Source organism: Camelus ferus, chromosome 13 (assembly GCF_009834535.1).
Source record: "Camelus ferus isolate YT-003-E chromosome 13, BCGSAC_Cfer_1.0, whole genome shotgun sequence".
Classification (NCBI taxonomy): Eukaryota; Metazoa; Chordata; class Mammalia; order Artiodactyla; family Camelidae; genus Camelus; species Camelus ferus.
The window spans coordinates 1,618,376-1,632,940 of record NC_045708.1 but is presented as its reverse complement, the minus strand read 5'-3'; the positions used below and the strand labels follow the sequence as shown (position 1 = coordinate 1,632,940).

General features: G+C 61.8%; 1 protein-coding gene across 3 annotated transcripts in view; it reads right to left on the bottom strand.

Annotated features, from left to right (window-relative positions):
• The window catches only part of PRDM16 (PR/SET domain 16), a 310,820-nt gene that overhangs the window by 147,065 nt on the left and 149,190 nt on the right, over positions 1–14,565 (bottom strand). For all 3 annotated transcript variants that reach the window (XM_032494990.1, XM_032494992.1, XM_032494991.1), the window contains exon 3: positions 7,860–7,910. In XM_032494990.1, coding sequence (XP_032350881.1) covers positions 7,860–7,910 — 51 coding nt within the window. The remainder of the gene's footprint in view (positions 1–7,859; positions 7,911–14,565) is intronic.

Below are 14,565 nucleotides of genomic sequence, written 5' to 3'. Positions count from 1 at the left end.
CAGCGACCGCACGAAGGAGAAGCAGGGGTCCTGGACCGCAGGGAGCTCGCAATCCAGCACAAGACGTGCTCCCCGCCGACTGCCCACTCACAGTGCTGCAAGGGGCCAGGAATCACACAGCACTCTACGTGAGGTGACATGTTTCATAACTGCAATACCCACGTAGACACTAATTTTAAAAAATCACCTATTATTTCACCGCAAAGAATGTTGCTGTTGATTCTGGTGCATTTCCTGCCAGCCTTTCGGTGTATGAATGTCCTTGTGTGTGTATGTGTATTTCACAGAAGGTGTGCGTGTTTATTATGTGCCACTTTCTGAAGTCCCTTTTTAAAGTAAAGGAACAGCCTTCATTTTTCAGAGCAGTCTTGGGTTTATGGAAACACGCGTGGCGAGTCCCGCACCCCACCCCCGCCCGCCCCTCCCGGCTTCCACCGTAAGGACCATCTTGCATTACTGCGGCCACTTGCTACAGCGGATCACTCCTGGTGAGCGATAAATACGCAGTGGCCTGTACCCACCAGGAAGCATCACACGCAGGAGCTGCACTGCCCTGAAAACCCTCCGAGCTCCCCCGATCATCCCGCCCCACGACTGCCGGCGACCCCCGAGCTGCCTGCTTCTGCACGGCTTTGTCTTTCCCAGAGTCTCACAGAGGGAATCGTACAGTATGGAGCCTGCTGCTCAGACTGGCTCGCTCGGCTCAGTCATGTGGGCCTGAAGCTCCTCCACGGCTCTCCGTGCCTTGAGAGCGAAGCCTTCTTCCTAATATTTATTTATCTATTTACTTTACTGAAGTAGAGCCGATTCGCGATGCTGCATGAGTTTCTGGGGTCCAGCCCCGTGATTCAGTTACGCATACACACACACATTCTTTCTCAGACTCTTTCCCGCCGTGGGCTGTCACGAGCTGCTGAGCGCGGCTCCCTGCGCGGCCCAGCAGGCCCTTGCTGTTTACCTGCCCCACACACAGCACTGTGAATCTGCAACTCCCAGACTCCCAATCTACCCCTCCCCCGACCCTCCCCCGGGTAACCACAAGTTTGTTCCCCACGTCTCTGGGTCTGTTTCTGAGTCATAAGTAAGTCTATCCCTGTGCTTTTTCAGATGCCACGCACAAATGACATCGTCCGGTGCTTTTCTTTGTCTGTCTGACTTCACTCAGGACCATCATCCCCAGGTCCGTCCAGGCTGGACCCACTTTCTGACGCTGGCAATACCAGCACCTCTTTTCCGGGGTCGGGTGGGTTGGCGTGGTCCTGCCAACCTGGGCCGCTGCGTCACTCACCAGTCTCATCTCCAGCACAGGCGGCCAGGCCTGTTCTGGTCTCAGCTGGCGGATGTAGGGTCTCTGGGACCCCTCCCAGCAAAGGGACCCAGGACACCGCCCGTGCCCGACCCGGCATCACTGCCCCTGGCAGCTCTGCACCAAAGGCCAGAGGGCCCCCCCCCCCAGGATGAGCGGGTCACCCTTAAGGGTCAGGGGCACCCAAGAAACCCACGGCAAGGGGGCGGGGCGGAGGCAGGCTGCAGGAGGGCAGTAAGAAGTGAGCTTGCCTTGCTTTTCCCTCCATGTGCACAGTGTCCCTGCGTTGCAATGGGCTCCGTTCTCTTCCCGCACACCTCAGGTGGTTCTCCTGACTTCAGCTTGTCACCTGGGAACCAGGTGTGCCAGCTCCAGTGCCACCTCTTCCAGGAAGCCTGCTGCCCTGGCCCCGCCGGCCCCTCCCACCAGCCAAGGCTGAGCGCTGGTCAGTGCCCAGTGGCATGAGTGCAGAAGCTGCTCTGGGGGTTGCCGCAGAGGCTGGAGGCTCAGGGTCAGGCGCTGTCAGGCCCCACGGGGACCCTCCCCACGCACACCTGGGCCACACATGCAGGAAGCCAGTGCCGCACCGCATGGAAGTTGGGGACCTGCCAAATCCCCAGGCCTGGGGCAGGCGCCTGCCAGGCAGCAGCTGGCTTCTCAGGCAGGTGGAGAGGACTCGGCCTTCCCTGAGTTTCTGCCTGCCAGCTGGGCCTCGAGGGAAGCCCCCGTGGGGAGGATGCGGCCCTCCAAGCTCCCGCACGGTCCTGGGCCAGGAGAAGTGATGGGAGGTTCTGCTCCCCACTCTCAGGACTGAGGGCCCACCCAGGGTCCTGCCTGAAAACCACGTGCCTGTGGCAGGCGCACAGCCTGGCCCCCCAAGACTTTCATGGGGACACCAGCAGAGGCGTGAGGGGACTTCAGGAAGCCGGCCCTCCCTGGAGGCCTGGGCGTTCCACCGGCACCCCGAGAGAGAAGTGGGCACTGCTGGAGGTGACCATGTGCGGGAGGGGCCCCGAGGGGCCACAGCGCCCACGTGGGCGGCCTTTTCCCTGGAGAGGGACGGGCCAGCTTGATGCCATGTGTGTAAAACCAGAAGCTGGCCTTACGCTCAGAGCAAACATAAGCGCCCGGATGGCCCGATGGCAGGGCCTGCAGAGCAGGGGGCCCTGTGGCTGTCCCTGCGCGCGGGAGGGGCGAGGCCGCGCCACCACACCGGCAACGCCGGCTGCTGCCTGCCAAGCAGGGACGCGAAGGAGGCCTCGAGCTGATATATTTTTCTCCCCTAATAGTGTGGCGCAATTTAATTAACTCTCCATCGCACCCACCTGAAGATGACGGGGTTTACTGACACCACCATCTGGCCCTTACAAAGCCGCTAATGTAGACAGTAAATCCTCACCATTACTCGGTGGCTGCGGAGGCGAGCTCTCCTGGCCACCTTCCCGAGCGCCGTCCGTGTGGGCCGCCAGGACACCCTGAGGTGCTGGGGCGGCCACCACGCTTGTGACCTCCGGCCTGCTGCAGGTGGCGATGTCGCCACCTCTGAGTCAGGTGTCTGCCGCAGGGCCTGGCTCACTTTCCCACGGCCGGGCCCCCAGCGCAACATCGGCCTGCGTCCCATGCCAGCAACAGCGGCCACAGTGCCCGGGCCCACTCAGCAGCCTGGTGCCCGGCGCTGCGCCCAGCCTCCGCGCGCTCAGTGCCCGGGGCCTTCAGGTGCTGGGGGCCCTGATTACCTCCCTGTTTGCAGGGGAGGAAACAGGAACACCGAAGTTCAAGTTCAAGGCCTGGGGCCTCACCAGCCAGGGCAGAGCCTGGTTCAGAGGGCGGGGGTTGGGCTGGGCAGGGCCGGTGGACCCAGCCCGGCCTCCCTGGGTCTCTGGTGAGGACAAAGCTTACTTTCCGGGTAATGCACATTCTCGAGTTCTGAATCCGTTCTTTGAAATGGTGATGTTTGTCTGCCCTGGCTTAAGGGTGAAGTTTGGGCAAAAGGGTCAACAGGGCGGGGGAGGGCCTGACCACAGAGGGGAGTCCCCGTGTCGCCTGCTCCCACGAGCCCCACAGGAGCTGCTGCTAGACCCCAAGGAGGGGGCCCTGCCTGCCAGGTGAGCTCTGGACCCCGTGCCCCCCAGGACCTCCACCCCAGACTGCAGCCTGGCGGCCTTTCAGACATTTCCACGAGGGACGCTTCCATGCGAGAAAGGAAACCTCATTTGTTGCTTTCTCACCAGCAAAACAGAGGAAAGCCCCACCTCTTTCCTCCCACCCGCCCCAGCGAGGTTCTCAGGCTCAGGTGGGCCCACTAGGGCCGGTGCGGCCAAGACGAGGCCCTCCGCAGACACGCAGGTCTGCAGTAGGCACTTCCTCACTGCTAAGGAGTCGATTACCTGCACGTCTCCCAGCTTGATCTGATGGTTTACGCTGATCTCAGAGGTCCTCAGGGGCGGGTGGGGGGAGTCAAATCAGCTCAGTTGGCAGGGGCAAAATGCAAAAGGGTTGCATTTATAACACTGTCACCCAGCCAGGCGCTGCCCATCCTCACCCCTCGTCACAGGACGGCTGTTGGCCCATTAATCACCCTTATCTGCTTGGGAAGGGGCCACAGTGCCACCCGCCCTCCCCCGCCCCCGGGCAAGTTCAGGCCCTGCGAGGTGGCCAGAGGGCAGAGTCCACCCTGGGCGCTGAGGTGGAGGGAACCTGAACTTCCAGGCTGCGGCCCCTCCCTCAGGCCTGATTTTCTGCCCCGGGCATCTGAGCCACCAGAGTCAGGCCTAAGGGCCTCTTCAGATAAGCGGCTGCAGTTGTGGAAAGGAGGCCTGAGGGAGGGGCAAGAGCCAGGCTCGAGGCTGGTCCCCAGGCGGCCGCCGAGGGTCCCCGGGCCACCAGCCCGGAGCTGTCGCGGGAAGGGGACCGGCAGGGGCGGTGCTCTCCGACTTTCCGCGTCTTGGCCCCATTACACCTCTCCACTCTGCAGCCTTTGATTCAGCAAAATCAAGGATGCAAACTTCTTAGGAGTACTTAGTTTCCATGGCAACCGAAGCTGACCTCAACATTATTGTTCTCAAGAGGGGACTGACTTTCCTATATGTCCATTCACTGAATTAATGGACTCCCGGTTCTTTTATCAGCAGCCCCGGACAAAGGAAAGGGAGGCATGTCTCCGGAGGGCTTTCAGACACTGTCCAGCCTTTGTCCGGGGCTTTACTGGAACGAAGCGAGTCTATTCAGCCTGAGATTATCAAAATCAACTCAGCACTGTCTCCGAGGCAGCTAAACACACTTTGATTTCATAAAGACATAACCGATCTCACATGCAAATTATTAATTGGGAGGGCAGGGCTCTTAGGGCGGGGGGGGGGGCTCTGCTGTGACTTTTCCGGAATAAAGCGAATTGTAGGTACGCTGCAGCACCTTGGCGGCCCCTGAGTGTTGCTGGCGGGGAGGGAGAGAGGAAAAGCAAAGATTTCTAACAACTAACCTCGCCGACACAAGCAAACCACGGCAGGGACAACCATGCTTGTTCTGGTCCCCGTGAGACCAGCTGGCCGCCACGCACGCTCACAGCTCCTCGTCCTCCAGGGGAAAAGTAATGCAAAGGAAATAAACCACAGAAGGAGACACCGATCACAGACGCCTGGGTCCGCGGTGTGTGCTGGGCTTAACTCGCCCGTGAGGCCAGGACTCGGCCCGGAGCCTGCAAGGCACAGCTGGCTGCAGCCTCGCTTAGAGCTCGGGGAGCTGTGCAGGCTTCTCAAGTCACTGCTGCACAAAAGACACTCGGCGGCTGCCCGTCCGAGTCCTCTCCAACCCCCTGGCGCTCCCCCGGCTCATCCTTCAGCAGCCCCCCAGCCTCCCCGGGGGGCCCCAAGAGACCGGGGGCGCCCGTTCCCAGAGGCATTTTGTCAGTGGGACAGGCTGTGGTCCTAACATCCAAATAATCATTTCACAAATTATCATAATTATCAATCAATCACCCTGCTTGGACAACGCCAGGCGAAGCTATCAGATGACTTTCATGACCTGTAGCGTTTTGTACGTAATAACAGGGAGAGATTTATGGAAACATCATGTTCCGTCCTCAGCACCAGGGCTTTGCGAACTCAATTTATTTCTGAGTCTCCTTCGAAGCCTCGGGCCTCCCCACCCCTGGCCTGCCGCGCGTGCTGGGCCGGCCACGGTCTGCGAAGCGTCTGAAGGGGCACCTTCCCGGGTTCCGATCCCAGCCCCACTGATGCGAATTCCCTGATGGATTTATGTGTTGGAGGTGCGGAGGCGGCACGGGCAGAGAAAGACGGAGACGAAAAAGAAATAAAAGAAAAAAGGTCACTTCCCTCCGTGTACTGTATTAACACGTCCTTCCTTTTCAAGACGGTCAAAGAAAACAAGATAAAGCAAGACAATGGGGCGGCCGCTGGGGGCCTGGGGCTTCCCCTTCCGTATCGCCAAAGAGATTGAATCAAAATTCTTTCAGCAGATACCATCTCCCCGGGTGGACTACACTCTTGTTAATGGATAAATTCAAGCCCTCCAGAAAGTCAAAGAATAAATTTAAGCCTTTTGCCAAATGTCTATCCTATTGGATTTTGATAAGACGGCCATTGAGCCTTATAATGTCTTCCATCCATTTTCAGCAGGCCCTTAACACGGCTCTTTATTTGTCCCCAAAGCCTCTTCGCCCGGCCTTTTTATTACAGGCTCCGGCGGGCTCTCCAGGGAGCCAGGCGACCCGAGTGATGGATGGACAACTCACTAGATTATCTCCCGCAGATGTTTGCTCTCCAGGAGCCCCGGGCTTCCCCTCTAAGTAAACAGAGACTAAATAGAGTCAGTCTGCTGGGTGAGCAGTCCCAGGGGTCCCGGCACAGAGGGCGAGGCAGCGGACCTCAGACAAAGTGACTTTGGGGGACACGCAGGTGCAGCCGGGGTGCACACCTGGGCGAGCGGCCACAGTCTCAGTGCCACCAGAGCGCGGGGCAGCGCAGCGCACCTGCGGGGGAGCCGCGGGGACAGGGGCCGTGGCAGGCGCGCAGGGAGGAGGAGGACTCGGGAACGCAGAGACTGGAGCGGGGTGGCGGGGGAGAGTGACGCGGGCTGTGTGGCTCAGCAGGGAACACAGGGGAGACCAGGACGGGAGGGATGGCGGGGTGCAGGGGGGGTGGGGGTCTGGACGGTACTCAGGGGCGGGGCGCCCTTGTCTCAGCGTCTGCTCAGACAAAAGGGTCGCACCAGGGCCAGATGCAGATCACCGTTACGAAGACGAACGAGGTCAGAGGGTCACCCCTGCCAGAGGTCACCCTTTCAGGAGGTCACCACAGGGTCAGACGACGTCCCCCATTGCACGGATTTCTCCAGAATCTTGTCTCTGGGGTTGAACTTGGTGAGAAGGGCAGGCCCCCTTCCCTTACACACAGGTCCCCCCAGATGCCAAGTTCCCCCAGACACCTAACCATCCAGCCAGGCGCCGGGGGAAAGTCACAAAGTTTGGCAGAACCAGCAAATGGCTTCCTTTTCACTTCCAGGCCTAAAAAGGAAACTTCAGGGTGACAGGAAGGCAAACTAAAGGTGTCTCTGAGCCCCCACCCCCGGGAGAGAGGGCAGCACCCCCATGAGCGCAGCTCCGGGCACTGACACTGAGGCGGCAGCACCTGCCATGCGGAAGCGCGGGGCTGACCGGCGGCACGGCCGCCCGGCCGTGCTCCCGCCGCCGTCCGGCAGCACGGGGGCTCTGGCTCGCTCCGCTTAGTCTGGGTGGCGCTTTGAAGCCTTGATGCCTGGAGAGAAAATGCTGTTCTAATTCTGCTGGAAGATGCAAAACCCCGCAGCAGCTACGGGGTGTGTGTGTCTGTACGTGTCCGTGTGCACGTGTGTGTGTACATGCACGTGAGTGTGCGTGGACGGCCCGAATTCTCTGGACACCGAGCTCTGTCTGAGGAATGGCCTCTGGGTTTTGGAGCCGATTTCTGCGCCTGATCCCCCTGCTGGCCACGTAGCCCGCAGCGTGCACGCGCAGGAACGTGCCTGCCTGGAGTGTGTGCTCGCCTCTGCAGATGTGTGCGTTTTTCTGGGTCTGGTTCACTCTCGGGACCTGTTAGAGCCAACGTTTGTCAACCCGCTAGCATCCATCACCAGGGGACGGCGCCCACGTCGACACTGCCTTTCACCTGGCGGTCTGCTCACTGAGCGCCACGCCTGAGCCCTGCGAGGAGGCTGAGACCAGTGAAAGGCTTTGCTGAGTCCGCAGCCCGTTGTGTCTTTTCTCCTCTGCATTCTTTCCTGTGAGTACCCGGTGAAGACAGGTAAATAAACGCAACCTGTGACTCTCCTTTCCATGCGTCTGCCCGGCCAGAAGCACTCCCACGGGTAAGTGGCTCGCCTCGCTCCCCCGAGCTCAGATGGCTCCGAGACGGAAGCCCCCACCTGCCGCACCGTGAGAACAGCAGCCACCCGGGCCGCTCGGAAAACGCCGCTCTGCGCGTGCTCGACCGGCCTCGGTCACGCCGCCCTCGGGGGCGCCCAGCGACGGAGGGGAGAAGGGTCAAGCCGGCTCTCCTACCTTCTGGATGCAGCCCTCCTGCGACGACACCTCCCCGTCCGTCAGCATTTGCTGCAAAACAATTTGGAAAGGGGTTGTTAGTGTCCGACAAAGTGCAGTTCTCAAGTCCTACGTCGTGGGGGTGGCAGACGTCCTCCGAGATGGTGAGGGTGGGGCTAGCTCAACGTGAACCAAAGCCCTCTTGAGAACAGGGGTCCTTGGCCTCCCCGTTTGTTGCACAGGGACGTTGTCCTCCGGGAAGGCAGCTGGGCCCTTGTGGGGAAGGAAGCCACCTCGTGTGGCTCAGCCTCGTCCCATAGTGACTGGGAACAGGTCCACTCGTAGGGGCCTGAGTGCCCGCCCCACATATTGTTAGAAACGGTGCGATGGGGCCACGAAGACGCTGGACTCCTCTGACAGCCTCTGTTACTTCCGAGTTCTGCCGCGACCGAGTGGCCTGTATTTGGAGGTGACTGGGCGTGTGTGCTGTGCCGCCCGCGGGGGAGCAGGAAGACGCACCGCCCGGCCTGCGTGGGGCTCACAGCCCAGCGTGGGAGGCAGAGCTCAGGGGAGCAAGCGGGCTCAGCCTGGGACTCGGCCACACCAGCCACAGGGAGAGACGTGGTGGAGGCCAGAGCAGAGGGCAGAGGTCAGCTGCATCCCTGCACTGCTGCCTGAGGCCAGGCCGTGGATGGGGAAGGGGCAAGGGATGGGGGACGGACAGGCAGGGAGGGGAGCTGACACCATATGTTGGCTTCTGCTGTTCTGGAAAATCAGAGGTGGCACCATTTCTAGCTTGTTCTTTATCCCCGACCCCAGGGCAAGGGACATTTCTCTGTGGGTTTTGGAGGAGGCTTCTCAAAGGAAATCAGGCCAAGGCAGAGAAGCAGTGGCTTCAGCGTCACGCACGTGCCCAGGGTGCGCCCCTCCCCCAGCAGCGGGCAGTGGGCCGCGCAGGATGCCTGCTCTCCCCTCTGCCCACGGACACTGGCTTGGGACAGTGAGGAAAGAACGTGCCAGCCATCCTGGATCTTTCTTCCACCCGACTGTTTCAACTCAGAGCTCTCCTTGGCTCAGCTCTGGAGAGATGTAGCATTTTGCCTGGCTGGCGTCTCCTAAAAACCAGCAAGTTCCACTCCAGAGGGGTGGCACTTCAGCGGCAGGTCCCGGAGCGCTCTCTGAGCTAAGCAAGCCGACAAATTAGCTGTGTAAACGGGTTTTCCCTTCTGGATCACAAGCGCGGTGCACAGACATGGAGACACACGGCCGTGCCGTTTCCACAGGAAGAGAAACCAAGGCGGAACCTAGTATTCGAAAAATGAAATGAGACGTGGAGTCGAATCCAGCGGCCTTGTTTCTCCTCCTCTTAAAATGACAGGATTGCCTTTTCAAATGACAAGCGTGGAGGAGAGTGCCCGCCGGTGCCCACGCAGGCCGGGTCAGCGGGCCAGGACGCTGAGTTCCAAAACGCTGGCGGAGCTGCCCGGGCTCAGCTGTAATAACAATAAGTCATATTTTTAAATGTTGAGAATTCTAACCAATTGGGGATTTTATGTTTCTTTTAATAGATTCTGAAATTGTGGTTTGGAATGCGACTAGCAGTGAAAACAGAGAATGAGGCAGAAGAGGGACCAACAGAGACACTGGGAAGGTCTCCCTGGGAGAGACCCGGTTGCCAGGTGCACGGTTCCCGCCGGGCCTGGGCTGGACAGGCCGTAGGGGAGACGAGGTGCCCTCAGACGCTGGGGGCTGAGCTCTGCAGCAGACGGGCTGCCCCCTTGCCTGTCTGATTTTCACTCCCAAACCCAGAGCCAAGAGGGCTGGCCGGAGGCTCAGTCAGTGCCGGGACAGGAGGCAAGAGATCCCAGGAAAACCTGCAGTGCCCAGGAGGGGCCGCGCTCCCCAGGAGGGGCCGTGCTCCCTAGGAGGGGAGGGGCTGCGCCCCCCAGGAGGGGCTGTGCTCCTCAGGAGGGGAGGGGCCGTGCTCCCCAGGAGGGGCTGTGCTCCCCAGGAGGGGCCATGCTCCCCAGGAGGCAGATGGGGAGTCACCATGGGCCCTGAGCTCTGTGGTTCACCAGCCTGTCCCTTAGGAGGGGAGCTTGAGCCAGAGGGATAAATCTGTGCTTTGATTTTTCAAAGCAGCACAGCCCCAGGACACGGCGCAAAAGCACAGAAGGGGTGCACCCGCTGGAGCGGCCCCTCCCGGGTCCTGCCCCGCGAGACGGACAGAGGAGGCCCACCCAGCGCCTGCCATCTGAGGGCCGGGTCTCACGACCCGGGGGACGCCACGTCCAGCGACTCTGCCGCGGGGACGGCTCCAGGGAAGGGGCTCCAGGGACCCTCCGGCCCAGGTGCAGGGGCCACGAAGCCCTGGCAAGCACGCTGCGCACAGACTGTCCTGAGGAAGGGGGCGAGCTGGCCTTCTCGGCCGGCCCGGCTGGTCACGTGCCCACGCCGGCTATGCCTCTGATCGCCGACAGCGCCGGTCACCGATTTCGGAACCGGGAGAAGCTGCCTCGGGGAGACAAGGGGGCTCCGGGCTGCGCTGGCAGCAAGCTCTGGGCTCATCCTTGGGCACAATCTGCCTGCTTCGGCTCCAGCACCCCTGGGCCCCCGGACACCCTGACCCCGTACGGCTCCCGAGAGGCAGGGAGACGGGCTGGCGAGCCTCCACCGCTGTCCACACTGCAGCTGAGCCTCCACCAGCATAAAAACCGCCGTGGACCTGATGTGAGTCAAAGGCTGAGCGGAAACCAGAGCCGGGCCTTCCCAGCTCTGCCTGTCGCGGGCAGCATCGTGGAGGAAGGTTCTCTCTCGTCTCCCTGGTGTCCCAAGAGAGGCGCACAGGGGCAGGACCTGGCCTCCTGGGCGCCACCCCCCCCAATCCTGGTTGGAAGGGACGGCCTCCCGTGTCCGTGGGGAGATAGGTTCCAGAGCCCAGGTCCCCTCCGCCTGAGGTGTGAGCCATCTCTGTGGGAGAGCCAGCGGGAGGCCTTCTGCCCCCAGCACCCTCTGCCGGCCCCTGTGGGAGCCGCCCCCGCCCGCAGCCCCTTCGTTGGAATTTGTGCCACGCCAGTCAGCTCCTGGCCAGTTCATCTTCACTGTGACTTGGGGGACCCTGGCCTCCTTCGTTCTCTGCTCCCCCTTCAGCCCCTCTCTCTGAAGACGAGCGGGCTGCGTCCCCTCAGCTCGAGGCCCTGCGTCCCCCCTGGCTCCAGGCCCTGCGTCCCCCCTGGCTCCAGGCGCCGCGTCCCCCCCTGGCTCCAGGCCCTGCGTCCCCCCTGGCTCCAGGCCCTACGTCCCCCCGGCTCCAGGCCCCGTGTCCCCCACCCGGCCCCCCCCTCCAGGCCCCGCGTCCCCCCCCCGGCTCCGGCCCCGCGTCCCCCCTGGCTCCAGGCCCTACGTCCCCCCGGCTCCAGGCCCTACGTCCCCCCGGCTCCAGGCCCCCGCGTCCCCCCTGGCTCCAGGCCCTGCGTCCCCCCGGCTCCAGGCCCTACGTCCCCCCGGCTCCAGGCCCTGCGTCCCCCCTGGCTCCAGGCCCTGCGTCCGAGTCACCCACACAGACCACTCCCAATTTACCCAGAAACCCGTGATCAAAAACCAGCAGGAGAAACTTTCCAGGCAGAGCCTGGCCAGCGGGCACATCACAAGCACCACACGGCCCTCCCCCCTGCTCTCCGTTGTCCTTTAAGACAGCCGTTCACCCAGCCCCACTGTCCCAGAGGACACGGGCTGAGGGTGCTCAGAGCCACTGTCCTCCGTCAGCTGCTGTGAAGTGGCCAAATGGGACCGGTCATGCCGCATCAAGGCCCTTCTTTCCCTCCCGGAAGAGTCCGGCGAGGTCCGTGCCCCAGGTTCAGTGACGGCCTCCGCCCACCCCACCCAGGAGCCTGTGGTCAGAGGAGCTGTGGACGTGGACATTCAAACCACGCTGCCCCTAACAGGTCGAGACGCCAGCACAACACAACAAGCAAGAGAGACCACACAGCCGTGGGCATCGGTCGGGCGGGGGTTGGGGGGAGCGGTGCAGCTGGCCTGAAGCACAGCTGTAGGACCACGGCGAGCAGGACACAAGGTCTCCCGGTCACGGGATGCAGGGAGCGGTGGGGGCGTCAAGCCCAGTGGGACGGACACCCCTGTCTAGGGGCAGCCTAGCCCTCCGCCAACAACTCTGAAGAAAGAAGCAACCTCCTGGGGGTGGGGCAGGGTCGGGTTCTGGGGCTGCCTGTTCCCGCAGCATCTCTACCTGCCCCGACTTAACAGCCCGCCGACGCAGGTGTGCAGGGCGTTACCTCTGCTCTTCCCCACTGCTGACCTCGGGCCAACACCCGCCCCGTGCGCCCCTTCTGGAGCCTCTGTCCTGGCCTTCCTCTTGCCAGAGCCACCGCTTTGCTGAAAACCCTCTTTATTTTGCTCGCTGAGTCCTCAGCATGCGCGCCGCGGGCCGGCCGGCCGTTGGCAACGGCCGCCTCTGCGCTCAACCCCGTCTCCGCACCGGCAGAAGTATTAGGTGTGTTTTGATTAAGCGGTTTAGCCAAAAAAGCGAGGTTTGCCCTCCAGCATTTGCTTCTCTTGTGGGTCTCCATGCCAGGACTGAGCTAAGTGGGGTTGCTCAAAACATCTTTTTCGACTCTTAAAATAAATACCCTCTGTTCTCCAAGAAGTCCGCCCAGAGGAGACACACACAGACGTCCATTCGCTCACAGCTCTGGAGCTCTGGCGTGTCCCCCGAGGGCGCCAGGCTTTCTGCTTGGTGTCACAGATGCGTCCCAGAAGGTTTCTCTCCCTTCCAAGTCATCTGTTATTGAAGCATCTGAAAACATACCTCCAGGAGGAAGCCCAGACGGGGCCCTGCCACGCAGCTCCCAAAACCAGAGAGAAGCCTGGCCTGTGGTCTGAGAGGTCACCAAGCGCCCTCATTTGCTGACCTCTTACTCTGGGCCTTCAAGCCCGCACCTCTGTCTGACCCTCTCCTGTCCACCGCTGAAGCTGCCTTTTCCACCCAAAGCCCAGTGTCTGGGTCCAGAGGGGGCTGAAAGCTGGTTCCAAGGCCCCTCCCTTGAAAAGGCCCCCATGGGCAGCGCCAGGGCTGTCCGGGCCGGTCACGGCCCAGGGTTGTCCTGGGAGCGGGGCTGGGGCCCCAGGGCATGGTGGAGAGCCGCCCCCATGCCAGCCCGGCTCTGAGCCGCACCCTCCTGACCTCTGGACACTGCGGGACGCAGTCTGAGCTGGCAGGTCAAGGCTGAGACGGTGACCCCTGGAGGTCAGCGGCTGTGGACCCCACACAGCCTGCCCCCTCAGGAGGGATCTACACCCAGCTGAGCTGTGTCCTCCCACGGGCCCAGGGAGCTCCCACCGCGGCTCCCAGGGCCGCGCCATGTCCAGCTCCTCAGCCCCTGCCCGTGGCCCCTCTGGGAGGAGGCGCTTATTAAAGAATGCTTCTCGGGCTGAGTCTCCGACCGGATCGGAGTCCTACCATGACGGTCACTGTCCCTGGTGTAACTGTGGCAGTGACGTGGTGACGGCGCAGGACGATGGTGATGGGCAGTCCTTCTGGGGGGCACAGGGGGTGCGTCCAGGCCCCGTGAAGGCGTGTCCCCGCACCATCTCACCACAGCCCCGTCTGGGCGACTGCTGCCACCAGGCCGGCTTTACAGACGGGAAGCGGAGGCTCGGGAGTCAGAGGGACGGGGCGAAGGTCAAAGAGCTGCTGGGCGTCCCGTGTCCCGGCCTCCTGACACTGGAGGCCCCGGGAGGCCGCTGGGGGTGCATCCGGTGGAAAGAAGCCACATGCCAGCCTTCCTGACCAGGACTCGCACCTGAGCCCCAGCCAGACCCTCCCAGGTGAGGGCCCTCCCCTGGCCGGGCCGGGCGGGCTGGGTGCCGGTCCCGCTGGCAGCTCTGCCAGGAACCGTGAGGGCAGCGTCACCGGCCGGGCCCACTCTGGCTCCCAAAGCAAAGGCTCCAATGGTGTTGACACAAACTCTTGAGCTCTCAACTGGGAGCGGGGAATATTTATTTATTTTTTGCATTAAAAAAAAAAAAAAAAACCCTCAGCCTGGCTGTGTTTGAGCTACAGAAATGATTTTTTTGAAAGGCGCCTTGGACAGTGTTTTTAGCTTTTGTGCCTAAACAGATCCGTCTCAGTTCTTTCAAGTGAGATCTTACCCAATGAATGCAGACTCTCTCTTGACTCCTAAGAAAAATATTTACACAGTCAAGTACGGCACGAAAAAGGACCCAGGCTCCTTCAGAGGGCCCGTCCTGAAACGCACAGAGGTCTCCGCACGCTGTTGACATTCCCAGCCCGACATCTTCGCCTGCCCTCCCTCCCCGCCCCGCCCCTCCCCGCCCCTCCCCTCCTGGCCCCCCAGGCATCGCCCAAGCCTCCTGCCTGGGACCCCGAAGTCAGGGTCCATGCTCCTTCCTAGGAGCCCACCCGGGGTCCCACGGGAGGAAGCAGACCTGCGTGAGGGACAGCCACGTCCCAGCTTCCCAGCTTTTTCTTTGGTCGACAAGAAGCCACAGGTCACTCGGCCTCCAGGGCCTCATGCAAGGTTTTTATCTAGACTCACCCCTGCTTCTCCCAGATGCTCCTCCGCTAGACCTCTGCCCTGGGAGCGGGCGCCTCTGTCTCTCTTGACTCCTGGGGGTGAGGCTGCAGGAGCTAACGAGGTGCAGACGGCTTTTCTGGCCAGCACGGCCCTGCCCGGACCCAGCTCACCGG